This window comes from Amphiura filiformis, chromosome 7 (genome assembly GCF_039555335.1).
Source record: "Amphiura filiformis chromosome 7, Afil_fr2py, whole genome shotgun sequence".
Lineage (NCBI taxonomy): Eukaryota > Metazoa > Echinodermata > Ophiuroidea > Amphilepidida > Amphiuridae > Amphiura > Amphiura filiformis.
Window position 1 is genome coordinate 25,674,140 of NC_092634.1, and position 13,888 is coordinate 25,688,027.

General features: G+C 35.7%; 1 protein-coding gene across 2 annotated transcripts in view; it reads left to right on the forward strand.

Moving 5' to 3' along the window:
* Nucleotides 1-13,888, forward strand: part of LOC140156952 (guanine nucleotide-binding protein G(s) subunit alpha-like) — a 77,531-nt gene that overhangs the window by 43,663 nt on the left and 19,980 nt on the right. For both annotated transcript variants that reach the window (XM_072179998.1, XM_072179999.1), the window contains 3 exons: nt 9,631-9,703; nt 11,697-11,751; nt 12,193-12,312. In XM_072179998.1, the coding sequence (XP_072036099.1) occupies nt 9,631-9,703; nt 11,697-11,751; nt 12,193-12,312 (248 nt within the window). The remainder of the gene's footprint in view (nt 1-9,630; nt 9,704-11,696; nt 11,752-12,192; nt 12,313-13,888) is intronic.

Consider the following 13,888-nt stretch of genomic DNA (forward strand, 5'->3'; position numbering starts at 1 on the left):
AATCTAATGATAATGAACTTTTAAGTATTCACTTTAAAAAGTGAATGGGGTGGCATGAAAAGCCGACCATCATATGAAAATGTTGACCTTTCCTACGGAGAACCAGTGCCGGATTTACCTTTTGGGGGCCCTGGGCCAGGCCAAAATTTGGAGGCCCACAAATTCACCGTGTACACTCAAGTGGTCAGGGGTGGATGTGTGGGGGGGGGGGGTGAACCCGGGTGCAGATGGGCGGGTGCGAGGTATTATAAGATCGAGAGAAGCGGCAGAAGCTTTACAATTTAGAGGTGGAGGGTTTTATTTTGTTCCGATTTTACAAGGACACTTGCGCGCGAAGCGCGAAAAATTTCATTTCAGACAATATTGTATTATCCCAAATGAATGTGAATTTGATGCATGTGTAAAGGATCAGTGCGCACGAAGCGCGTGAAATTTTGCAATTTTACCATATTTTGGTCCAAAACTTGGTGTTTACGGGCTAAAGCGGAACATGCACATGGCAATTTTGGAGGCCCACAAATTTTGGGGGCCCTGGGCCCGGGCCCATCTGGCCCAACGGTAAATCCGGCCCTGCGGAGAAATCTGCGGAGAAGTATGTCACCTATTTTAAATATCTTGAATCCATGATGGGCGCTAGCACCAGAGTGACCTTTCCCGACGGAAGACGCCTGCATGGTATGCATTTTGGAAACTGGAGAATCTGTGGAGAAGTCCAACAATCTTTTGGTACATCATTCATGTTACAGGATAATGCTGAACACCAAGCGCATTGCATGTTAGCATATGGTAATGAAAGGATCACCAGCACTTTGTCTCTTATCAACTCGGTCAAATCACGACAACTATACGATTCCTGCGTGGATGGAACATATCCCGAGAGATGAACCATGCAGAAGATGATGCTCTCTACACCCCATGCATGGCAAAAGAAGACCTGAAAGGCAAAGAACATCTATACTTGTCTCTTGTGCAAAAACTGTTGGTGGGAACTTTGATAACTTTTTACTGATAGATCATAGATGACATTACCACTTTGGCTTCGCAGCCAAATGAAATTAATGATTGAAAATACACGAAGTTTCAACAAAAGACCTAAAAATTTTTTAGGTCTTTTGGGAAACTATACATATCTTCAATACAAAGGTCAAGATTTCCATAATGATGGTAATAATATGGTTGGCTTTTCATCCCAGCTACACAAACACTTTAAATACGTAGCATTAAATCTATTTACTTCGAGGACTGTTAAATGTAAAAAGATGTGTTATGAATTCTAAAGTTCAAGTTTATTAAACGATATAGGTGGCCAAGAATTGACAACGATTTAATGGGCGATTTTCTTTGTTTTACTTCAATTGTTCGGCTCAAAATTCAAAGGGCGCATGTATTCGTTGGTGAACACTAACATTTAACAACATTTGGTGGAAACAAAATAATAAGAATGGAAATGTCACTGCTTTAATTTATGAATCAATATCCACCATGTTTGTGCTTTGTGAATTAGTAAGTTTCATGAAAATGTCAATTAATTTTGAGGAACACGAAAATTAAAATCTTGAAGAATGGTTTTGTTATAAACATTTCAAAAAAGTAACTAACCCCCTTAAATAATAACCATTATTCAAAAACGGGTGATTGTATTACAAATCTGTAAAATGCGTTGGAAGCAGAATTTATTTCTGCACATTAAACACCTCATTTGTAGCAATTGACTAAATATTGACATCACATCGTACATTTAAATCAATGCAACCCAAAAGTTGGTAGTAAATTGTATTGATTTTGTATTTGTGTAATGGAAGGAAATCTATGTAATAATATCTGAGTGTTTTTGTATTGTAAAAATTTGTATATAAGTGCAACTTTCAAATCTGCACCTCACTACATTAAATTAACCGGTGTTTTATTGTTTTATGGGCTATTGTATCAAATGAGGTGTCAAAATGCACAGAAATAAATTCTGCTTCCAGCGCATTTTACAGATTTGTAATACATTAGCCCCTTTTTTGAATAATGGTCATTATTTAAGGGGGGTTAGTTACTTTTTTTTAGATGTTATATTTTCCTTTAAAATCCACCCTGTTCACTTGGCATCGGATCTGCGAAGCGAATAAAGGTTAAATTGTTAGCCAGTCTATAGTTCTCGTCAATATTCTATTTTTAGAACGTTGATATAAATAGACTGACTGTTTGACTTGTAGGATATATTTAGAATTTGTTTATTTATAGGAACTTTGGACTTTGAATGGACGGAACAGGAATTGAGGCTAAAGGAGAGAGAGGTGAAGAAGAGCCTATGCGAAATAAATAAATTGGGAAAAATTAAACAAGCAAACATACAAACAAACCCATACCCAGTGGCGGATCTAGAGCAGTCAGAGGGGAGGGGCAATTTGACAAAAATACATTAAAAAATTTTTAAATGTAAAGAAATGGCCTCGAAGCGGGAATCGCTTCTTTCTGGGCGCACACCACTATATAAACGTCCCATTGAAATACATGTGAAAATACAAGAAAGTATAGTTTTGTTTTTCTACCCCATTTAACAATAATTTCATTATTTTGATTACTCCAATGTCTTAAACAAATAGTAAAATTTGATTTTTCGCGACAAGTTAAGACATTATTATGTTTTGATGAATCCAAATGTGTGAAAATATTGGATCCGATACACATGATGGATGCTTTTCGCCCAATATCTATTGGTCTCACTATGAGTTTTAAAATATTGGACTCGACTTGTCCAATATTTTAAACCTCGCAGTGAGACCAATAAATATGGGCTCATCGATCCAATTTTATATCAAACTTGAGAGACACGAGCCCCTGAACAGCCCCATCCCGAATTTCAGCTGACTTGCCTCCTTACCAGTTCCATTATTTGCAACCAATTTAACATTTTCTCTTCTCTTTTTCTCCCCAATTCTGTTATCTCCGGGGGGGACTCCCATATATTGACATACGTCATGTGCCCATGAAAAGACCCCGGTATTTTTGGCAAATCCTACACCCAATATGACCCCGTTTTTTCAGTAGTCTACACTGAATGACCCCTTTTTGTGAACAATTAGTCCTCAAAATTGAAATTTCGGGGCGCTTCGCGTGCATTTTGAAAAAGAAAGAAAGAAACGAGTTTTGTCTATTTTGCATTGGGTAAAAAGCTATTTTTGACTGTTAATGAGGTGACATTTTGGGCACTCCCAATTTTTGACATTGCCAACACAGAATGACCCCTTTTTTCTGAAAATTGCTACACTGATAGACCCCGACTAGTTTCGTACGCTGGTGGGCACAGGTACGTCACTTTCATAATTATACAAGTGTCCCCGGGTTTTATCTCCTTTCCCTTTTTTGGCGGGGCGCCCCCTAATCCACCCACCCCCTACCATCGACCACACAAACAAACAAACAAATAAACTTGGAACGTTTAAAAAAAGGAAGTAAAATGTTCGAAAAATGAAGTTAAATGTTTGAAAGAGGAAGTAAAATGTTTAATATTAAAAATGCATGTGTACAAAAATATCGAATGGTTGTGTACGTGGGAGTTTCCCCAGGACCAAGAGCGGACCTGTTCGTGCGTAAACTTAACAATTAAATTGCGGTCGCGGTTTGCATTTAAAGGACATTTAAGGTCATTAACTATTTTAAACTGTTGCGATTTGGTAGTTTACAGTATCTTGCGCAGGTCCCCAAAGTTTCTTTCAGATATTAAAAGATTAGATTCCCATAAAGACGAAACAGTAATCTTTAGTTGGGACCTACGTAAAAATTACATAAAATTTTCACCATTAATTCAGTGTTAATTTCCACTCAATTCAAAAAATATTTTGGCGTATATAAAATTGAAATAAAATTCTCTGCTGTTATAAACTTTAGCACCATTGGGTATCACGAATCGTAATATATGATGTACAGTTAATATTCAAATATTTTTTATACTAATGATACTTTAGTTTTTACACAAAATTTCATTGAAAACCCTCCCACTCGGCTATTTTAATAAAAATTCCTTTTAAAGGAATAGGGCGGGCAAATGAAAAATTGTCAAGAGAAATGAAAGAATGAGTAAGTCAAGTTCACAGTTAAAAACAGGGAAAATATGACACAACGTCGATTTCCAATGGGTGAATAACACAAAACGTATAAACAAAGTTAAAAGAGTTTTTAACTTTATACGTTTATACGTTTGTTATTCCCCCATTTGGAGGTTGTGTCATATTTTCCTTGATTTTAATCTTATCTATTGCTTATCCTTTGTTCTCTGCTGGTCCGTTGGAACAGATTTTCCCTGTTTTTATATTAACCCTTCACATCATAACAGAAGACGTTTTATGTTAATATTTTATATAAAACATTGTTATAAAACTGTTGTAGATAATAGTTATTTAAAACATTTTCGTAATCATACCTACCTAGATTTTTTTATCATCAGATAGAAAGACTTCTGCTCATCTTCTCTGGTGAGACAACAGGGCTGGGGTATCTTTCCATATCAAAGTTTAAAAATCTGTCATATCAATATGTTGTTTTGATACAACTTATGAGGGGAAAAGTTTGATTTTACAATATTTCGATATTATTTTTTAACTTTGTAACTTTATTATGATTAACATAACTGTATTTCAAAGCGTCAAACTATCATTATTTTGTCCCAATAATCCAGGGAATAAAATATTCATTCATATGTTTATTTATTTTATTCAACTTGGGCCATTTCTACTGGTGCACATGCATTATAATAATTTGTCTATATATAATACCTTATACAAGCATCAGCAAGCACTATTTGTCACAAGATTTGAAAAGTAAATAGCCTATGTACACACTGAACACAATGCACATCATACAAGCCGTATTTAAGTACATGCCGAAGCTATCAGTATAAAATGATATATATGACCTTCACGATGCTATTAATTTAGCCCAAAGATTTGGAAAACTAGCAAAACTGGTGACCTGGTAGGGCCAACTGTTCAAATAAAAACATCTGCAAATCTTACTGCAATTTCCAAATAGTATTTCTATTACTTAAATAATTATTTTTGTTATTTCTTTTAATACAAACACATTACTGCCTATGACGACTTTATCGTATTACTTACATATCAAAATCAAGTAATAATTACAAAACTCGCCGTAAACTATCACCTCTGTGGGTGTTTGGGTTAAACTGGCACGAATATTTTCTCAACACTGCGGCATGTGAGAAAGTAGGTCAATAGTCAGAGAATACAGGGCGGGTGCGGCACGCCGCACCCGCCCAAAAAGGTAATCAGGCTTCCTCAGCATGTGCAAGAAAATAGCATTAAATTTTTCTTTTCTTATTCTAGCAGCCTTTTAGAAATACTGATGAACGGCGTCCACTGCTGTATGTTTCCATAGACTGAACCTACTATAAGGAATCAGATAGCAACGTTTGAACAGTATCTTTGTCGGACCTGAGAGCACATCAGACACATCAAATTGTGTTTGAAGTTCGCGATATACAAATTTTATGGCAAATTATTAAAAATTTATATTTTGATATTTAAAGTAGGATTTCGCGATCCTAGGATCCTCTTTTTATGACATTTTTCAGTCGGTATCCACGATAAAAAAGGTTATTCCCAAAATGTTAGTCGATTCCGATTTTGCGTTTGCGAGTTATGCATGATTATGATATAATATTGGATGGCTGATGATACCATAACATATCGGATGAGTCATAAAAATATCGGGCGAGTTCGATATTTGTATGACGAATCCGATATGTTATGGCATCATGCGAAATAAGCCATCCAATATTATCATTATTACTATTACTAGGCTTTCTTAACTCCTAATAACCCTGAAAACATAATAATGCGTATTACACTGCAGGTCAAGTTTGACGATATTTTTGCTTTTCGGGGGAGGCATGAGGGAGGGAAGTGCATTTCAGGGAGGGGGGAAGAAAATATGGGGGATGCCCCTCCCCTGTAGCGCCGCCACTGATTCAGAATGCAATTTGATGTGCTCTCATGTCCGACACAAAATACTGTGCAAGCGTTGCGATCCGATCCCTTAAAGATGTGAAAATGCATTAATGGTACCACCTGTTTTCTTGGACAGAAATTAAATATGCACTAAAAAATTTATAGGAGACAGAAATAAATTACATGATGAAGAGAAAGAAGTGGTATATTGATCAATTATGATATTAATAACTTGCCATAATTTTGCACTGAAGAATGTTGCACTTTGTGCAGGTGGTATAATGCGCCGTGCATTCTCTAAACTCAGTAAATTTCCATCATCAACCGTGTAATTGAATGAGATTATTTTGAAATTTTAAAACGCTTGAAATGTCACTAACAAATAGGCCTATGTTAATAAATAATATAAATACAAGCCAAAACCGTTGGGGTTCGATAATGAACCCCACAAAACTAACTGAGTATATGGAAAATGCCATACGGCCGGGTGGTTTCACAAGTTGCCGGCTCTATCATGCCACTCGCCGCCTGACTTTGTGTAAAATACATGGGATTTTAAAAAGCGTTCATCTGATTGTGTAATAGGCCCTAATTAATTATTTTTAATGTAATTTCAACACCAGTTTAATATTATAGGCTAAAGAATCAAGTTTGTTTCCAGTAGTTGATCGGAAACAAAAATGCGAAATGCGGATTTTTGTTTTTGCTATTTTTGTTATAGAATTTATTGGTAATTAATAGAAAACGCAAAAGTTTTTTAAAACGCTTCAAATAGGTTATATTTTTAATTGTGTAATAATTAATTTAATTTTTAATGTAATTTCAACACCAGTTTAATATTAGGCTTATGAATCAAGTTTGTTTCCAGTAGTTAATCGGAAACCAAAATGCAGATTTTTGTTTTTATTATTTTAATTTAAAAAAATTATGGTAATCAATACCCCAGCAAACGCAAAACATTTTTAAAACGCTTCAAATAGGTTATATTTTTGATTGTGTAATAATTAATTTAATTTTTAGTGTAATTTCAACAACAATTTAATATTAGGCTAAAATCAAGTTTGTTTACAGTATAGTTGATCGGAAAACCAAAATGCGAAATACAGATTTTTGTTTTCATTATTTTTGTTTTCATTATTTTTGTTTTAGGATTTTTGGTAATTATATCGCAGCAAACGCAAAACGTTTTTAAAACGCATTAAATGGATTATATTTTAGGTTTTGGTTGGGGAGGGGGGTAAAAACGTTTTCTAATCTTTAGCGAACAATGTCAAAAACGTTTTGTGTTTGCTGGGACATTTGCCTCAATCAAATCAGTACAGGGTATTATAGGTTAGATAAAAAAAGTTTTGGGAACAGTATACCGTTGACTAATTTACATAGGATTGATTTCATATTGCTTGTTGTAAACCACCACCACCACAACCACCACCACCACAACCACCACCACCACAACCACCACCACCACAACCACCACAACCACCACCACCACAACCACCACCACCACAACCACCACCACCACAACCACCACCACCACAACCACCACCACCACCACAACCACCACCACCACCACCACACCACCGCAACCACCACCACCACCACCACCACCACCACCACCACCACACCACCACCACCACCACCACCACCACCACCACCACAACCACCACCACCACCACCACACCACCACCACCACCACCACCACCACCACACCACCACCACCACACCACCACCACCACACCACCACCACCACCACCACCACCACAACCACCACCACCACAACCACCACCACCACCACGCCGCGCCGTCAGCTCCCAAAGACCTGAAGTTTCCGGAGGAGCATACCCACCAAAACTTTATGATGTTCCCCGGCATTTACCAACATAACTATTATGTATAATTGTTTCATAATTAGTGTCATTTTCGCCAGCCCATAGGGCTGGTATCTAATTCTGAGATGGGATTTGTGTACACAGCTAAGATTATAGCCTTCTTCTATTGGTATGAATTATTATTTTTACTTCTTGTGGTGGAAATGTTTTGATGTCTGCTAATTCGATTTGCAAGGAAAAGAAAGTATGTTTTGCCGTTTCAACGAACGAAAACGATTGAGTATTGCCAAAGTTATGTTTGAATTAATTATGACTTAAAAAGTTATCATAGGTTAGGCCTACACATATAAACATAAACTTGTTCAGCTATAGTATCAGCATATCAAAAAAATGACATGGTCAACAATTAGTAATTAGCGGGGAATGATCACTGGAACGAGGTCATATCAGTGGACTACTGAGCATAGCATGATGTTTGGTTGCCTGTGAGTGCATAATTGATATGTTGATAACAGATCTAATAATGTTGTAGAATCAAAATCTTCATTATATGGACCACATTGAAGTCAAAGTAATTATCTATCCTATCCTGTATCGTTTTATGGATAAAATTGACTCAAAATGTTATTGATGATATTATTGCTATCTTTAACATCAGTTTTGTCTTTTCAACGGGAAAAATCCGATGGAAAATAAAGTTTTTAGGGGCTAGCTATAATATTATCCCATATTTTGACATGCACTTATAGAAAATAAATAAATTATTGTCTTACTTTATAAATTATAAATACTGTAAAATGACACATAACTAAAGTGAGGCCACTTTCTATCTTTTTTATTTGATTCATAAAATTACATTCAACAAAATGATTGAAGACTGAGAAAACACACAATGCAGACTATTACAGAATGGAGTAGGTAAGATGCCATGTACATAGCTTTGCAGGAGTTTCGGACTAACAATCAACACATTCAAAAAATACAGTTTAAAAGTGAAGATTGTAGTGAATGATCAGTCCTTTGTCATGTGCTTGCCACTATCTACTTTATAGTAAACTATACATTGCGAAATTATATAAAATCATTTTAAAATAAAATGTGCATGTAAGTTGAGTTTACATAGCGAATTAACTCCCAACCCTTTCCAGCCTCATCCCTGACCTGGTCTACGAAACCTCAATTCCCACGCTGTTCAAGTTCCTTTCCGCCGGCTTTCATTGTCCCAGAGATCATTTTATCCGGTTGCCTCCTCCATCTGGAATTATCTCCCTGAAGCTATTGTCAATGCTTCTTCCCTCCATGCCTTCAAATTGGCCATCCAGTCCCACCTCCTCTAACCAGTTCACATAATTTATGTTTTGTTTTATTTTATTCTGTATTGATTATATGTATTTTCTAGTAATGTTTCTGATTTTAATGTAAGGGCAATCCTTCAATTTATTGTGTAATCAATATTGGATCTGCCTGGCCTTGTGCCAAATGTTATAAATAAATAAATAAATAAATAAATAAATAAATAACAACTGCAGTGTATTTCTTGATTTTAATAATAAGCATGGGTAAAAAGCAGTAAAGACAAAAATACAGAACAATTTAGAGTAATGAATTAAAGAGTTGACAGGAGTTATAGGAGTTAATGCTTTTTGCTGTTTCAGTGTGCATGTTCTCACCATTGATGGTTTGGTGAACTGTCATGTAACGTGGATGTAAGCGTGATCCTAAAAAATGCCTTTCACGGTGACCCAAACTATTTACAAGACCTCTTCTGCATTGAGGCTGGCCTTCCCTTTTAAAGGGAATTTTTATTATGTAGTATAATGGTATTTTTTCTACTGTATTTAATCCAGGTGCCGGCGAATCTGGAAAAAGTACCATTGTCAAACAGATGAAAATCCTACACAAAGGCGGATACACAGACAGGTATGTCAAAGTTATCGAAGCAAAATTAAGACTATATTGCGAAATGTCAAGTTCTAGGAATTAAAACACTTTCAATTTCTAACATGTTTTGTACAATGTGAAAATAAATTACACTGTACGATAGTAATTTTTCTACAAATTAGTCCCCGGAAATTGGGGTACACTCTAAATTAAAATTAAAAATAAATCCTTAAGGTTGAATTATATACCAATCAATTTTAGATTTAAAATTAGTCTTATAGATTTGAATTTTAAATCTTAAAGTCACAAGGTGACCATTGAGTGTAGCATTAAAAAAAACCCCGTTCTAACTGTTCTAATGTAAATATCGATTCTTTGCCTTATTGCACTTTTTTTTACCCACCCTATACCATGACAAAAAGTATGGTGTGTCAAGGTATAAAAAGTGTAGTAGGCCTAGGCCTATTTAATGTGCCTCAACCTGAACCAGTTTTATGGGCCAATCGAAGCTATTATTATATCCGAATACGGAAGCGTGAAGGACTTCCGTGGCTGAAACATGTATTTTAAAGTACCTCGACATTCTGCAATGCGGGTCAGTAGCGTAGCCAGTTGAGGGTGGGTGGGGTGGGGTTGGCGGGGTGAGGGTGCGGTGCCCCTGACAAAAATGAAAGAGAAAAGTTTCCCCTGACAAAAAATGAAAGAAGCCACATGAAAAGGGGCAAGGAGCCCGTTCCTCACCGAAATACACCCTGAAAATCAAGTTGGTATACCTCGATATCTTTTCAGTTGTTTCTAGGCCCTACACTAAATGTATGTCTGGTTCCACACAGCAAATACCCTCTTCTATCATTTATTGATCCTTAGTGTTTGTTGTTTTTGTTTGTTTGTGTTTCCTCGTCCATTGGATTCATCTTTATCGTAATTATCTACTTATTTATCACGGCAATATTTTCAGCTTCAGGCATGCATACCCCCCGCCCCTGATTTAAATGTAGGCCTATTGTGAAAATAATTTTGAGATGCTCGAAACTTTAAGTTGAACTTACATTTCCCAATACTCAATAATTATATTAAAATAATAAATTTCAGTCGACCAATTCTAGGAATTTTACAGTTAAATTAAGTTAACAACATATAGCTGACAATACCTCTCTTTCTGTACAACTTTCAGATCAATAGTTTCAGGTCTTTTTCCAATTTTGACCAAAATGAACAAGTATAATTACATTCCTATATTTTGTGTATTTTTTATTTATTTTATTGGACTTTATCACTGTAATAAAACATCGTGCATACACTCTTAAAACGATCTGCTCATTTTTGAATAAAATCTATTTAGATTTCTCTTCAAAATTTGATAAGATTTCTTGTCAAAAATGGCCCAATTTAGAATACAAAATTAGGGTTAAGGCCGAACAGGTATATAAGCCTAGCACCATGGCCATAAGACCATCCCACCTTTCGATAATTAAAAAAATCAACCAATGTTGCGAGTGTTGACAGTAAAGCAAATATAGCAAAATGAGATTCGATTTCCAATTCAAAATTAGACTATTTACCTATAAAACCTGTTATAGGTCTTTGAATTTTTGAAATTATAAAAAAATGTACCGTACCAAATTTACTGTTACCACAATTATCTACCAGACAAAAGTTTCTATTGTTGAAACCTGCCATACTCAATGCTCAATCGCGCTGCCATACTCTATTTTTAGCAAGCCTGCTTTTTACAATGAATATTTGTCTAAACCTAGACCTGGTAACCTATTATAAGCCTTTTTTCATTTATGAGATATTGAGAAGCTTTTTAAATGACCAAGCAAAAATATGGGTGCACTACACTAAATCCTTCCGCATTTGGTGTAACCCTTAATAATTAAAAAGTTACAGTACTTTTAATTAATGCTTTTCTGAGAACGCAAGGTGCCCTTAAACAAGGTCGTGACCTTTATTAAAATACGGCTACCATGGTTACACGGACAATTATTTTGATTAATAATCATTAACCTTTTTCTTGTTTTGTTGATAGTGAAAGACTTAAATTCGTGCCAATAATCAGAAGCAATTTACGCGATGCAATATTGGTAAGTATGATTAAAAAAACATATAAATAAATAAATAAATAAATAAATAAATAAATAAATAAATAAATAAGCGAGCGAAATTTGAACAAATCGTAGCGTATAGCATTAAAATCACACAAATGAACTTTGCTGATAGGAGGACTCGAACCAACGACCTTGTCATTACTAGTCTCCATGCTTTACTACTGAGCTATGACAGCATCTTGTGGAGTCGAGTTTTTATAATGTTCGTCTGTGAAATGCCGCCACTTGAGGGCGATCGCCCGTAGAAACGGTTATACAATTTACTTCACGGCAAAAGGTGAACAAAAAGGAACAATGGACATCCACGGTTGTTTACAAGACCCATTCAGGACCGCCTGTAAAAATCCCTCTATACGAGATGTAATGTCAGGACCACGTTAATGTTGAGATGTTTTTATTACCATTTCTTTTTTTTAGACAATAACTGGACAGATGCAGACATTACACCCTCCTGTTGAATTGGCTAATGAAGATTTAAAATATGCATTAGACTACATGTTAGACGAGGCCAGTGAAAGCGACTTCACTTATTCAGATGTAAGTCTCTACAATTTATAGCTATTGGTCTCTAAGAACTATTATGATTGGTTAAAAAGAGGGCTATATCATGTATTGAGTCAATCAGAGACATGGTAAGGACAGGGCTTATGAGGATTAAAACGTGCATTTAGACTACAACTTCCCAGCAAACACAAACACGATTTAAAAACGTTTTAAATAAGTTATATTTTGGCTTTTGGTTTAGGTAAAAACGTTTTAATAACATTAAAATGTCGGGTTATATAAAGGTCACGATAACGTTTTAAAACGTTTTGTATGAAAACACACTACAACAATATTTTTAAATGTTTTCAAAAAATGTTATTGTAAACTATTTTTGCAAACATTTTTGCCAAATATTGTGTCAATACTTAAATAACATTATGTTAAAATATTTGAACCCAGGAAACACAGAAATGTTCTTAAAATGTTTTTTTCAAAACCTTTTAATAACGTTTAAATGTCGGGTTATATAAAGGTCATGAAAACGTTTTTAAAACGTTATTGAAAATATTTTGGGCAAACATTTTTCGTAAAATATTTTTTCAACCCCAAAATAACATCCTGTTTAGAATGTTTTGTTATTAAAACGTTTTTATACCCTTTATATAACCCGACATTTAAACGTTGTCTGTAAAACATTTTTGTTTGCTGAGCAGTAGATTATCAAAAATGTTTTTAAGGTTATGAAAACGTTTTATACTCTTAATATACCCTTTATATAACCCGACATTTAAACGTTTTCTGACAACCTTTTATAACCTTTTGCGAATGATGTCGAAAACGTTTAGGGCGAATTTCTCGACGGGTGTCTTAGCAATTGGCTTGTCTAGCCTCAAGGCTTAAGAGGTCGTAAGACCAGGCTTAACTGAAAACGTATTTCCCGAAGCACGGCTACCATAGCCTCGAGGCTTCGTTAGCCCGTGGGCCAGGCTTGTAGGATTAGCCCCAGGCTTCAGTAAAATTTGCATTTCTCGAAATCAGTCTTCTGTAGCCGTAGTCTACGCAAGCCTGTTAGACCAGGCTTACAGCGGTTTTTTTCTTGGCCCTGCCTCAGAGCAGGTCTTAGGTCGGAAGCCTTGGTCTATTTTAATTTACAAATTATTTAAATTGTAACGCAAAGTTTATCTTTCATATTTTTGACGGTCTTTCAATTAACATGAGTAAGCAGTCGCGTAACTAGGGAGGGGGAAGGGGGGGAGCTCTTGCCCCCCCCCCCCTGAAAAAGGTAAATTAGGCCTACTTCTGAGGGTTATTAATTAACCTCATATTTGGTCATTTTAACCTTAAAAACTCAATTTTTAAGGTTAAATCAATTGTATGTATCCCACTTTTGTACCATTGGCCTATATGTCACCAGCTTTAATAGCTTAAATATGGCATTTGTACCATAATTTTTTTCAATCCCACCTCCCACGTCAAAAAGAAATCTACGCCAATGTTCCGGGGACACATTCCAAGCAGATCCCATAACTCCTCAGGCCCACTTCACCCCTTACAAACCCAAACAGCATGAACGATGCCTGCCCCTTATGTTTGCCCCCGCTTCCCCCACCCCCCCCAAATGAAAATG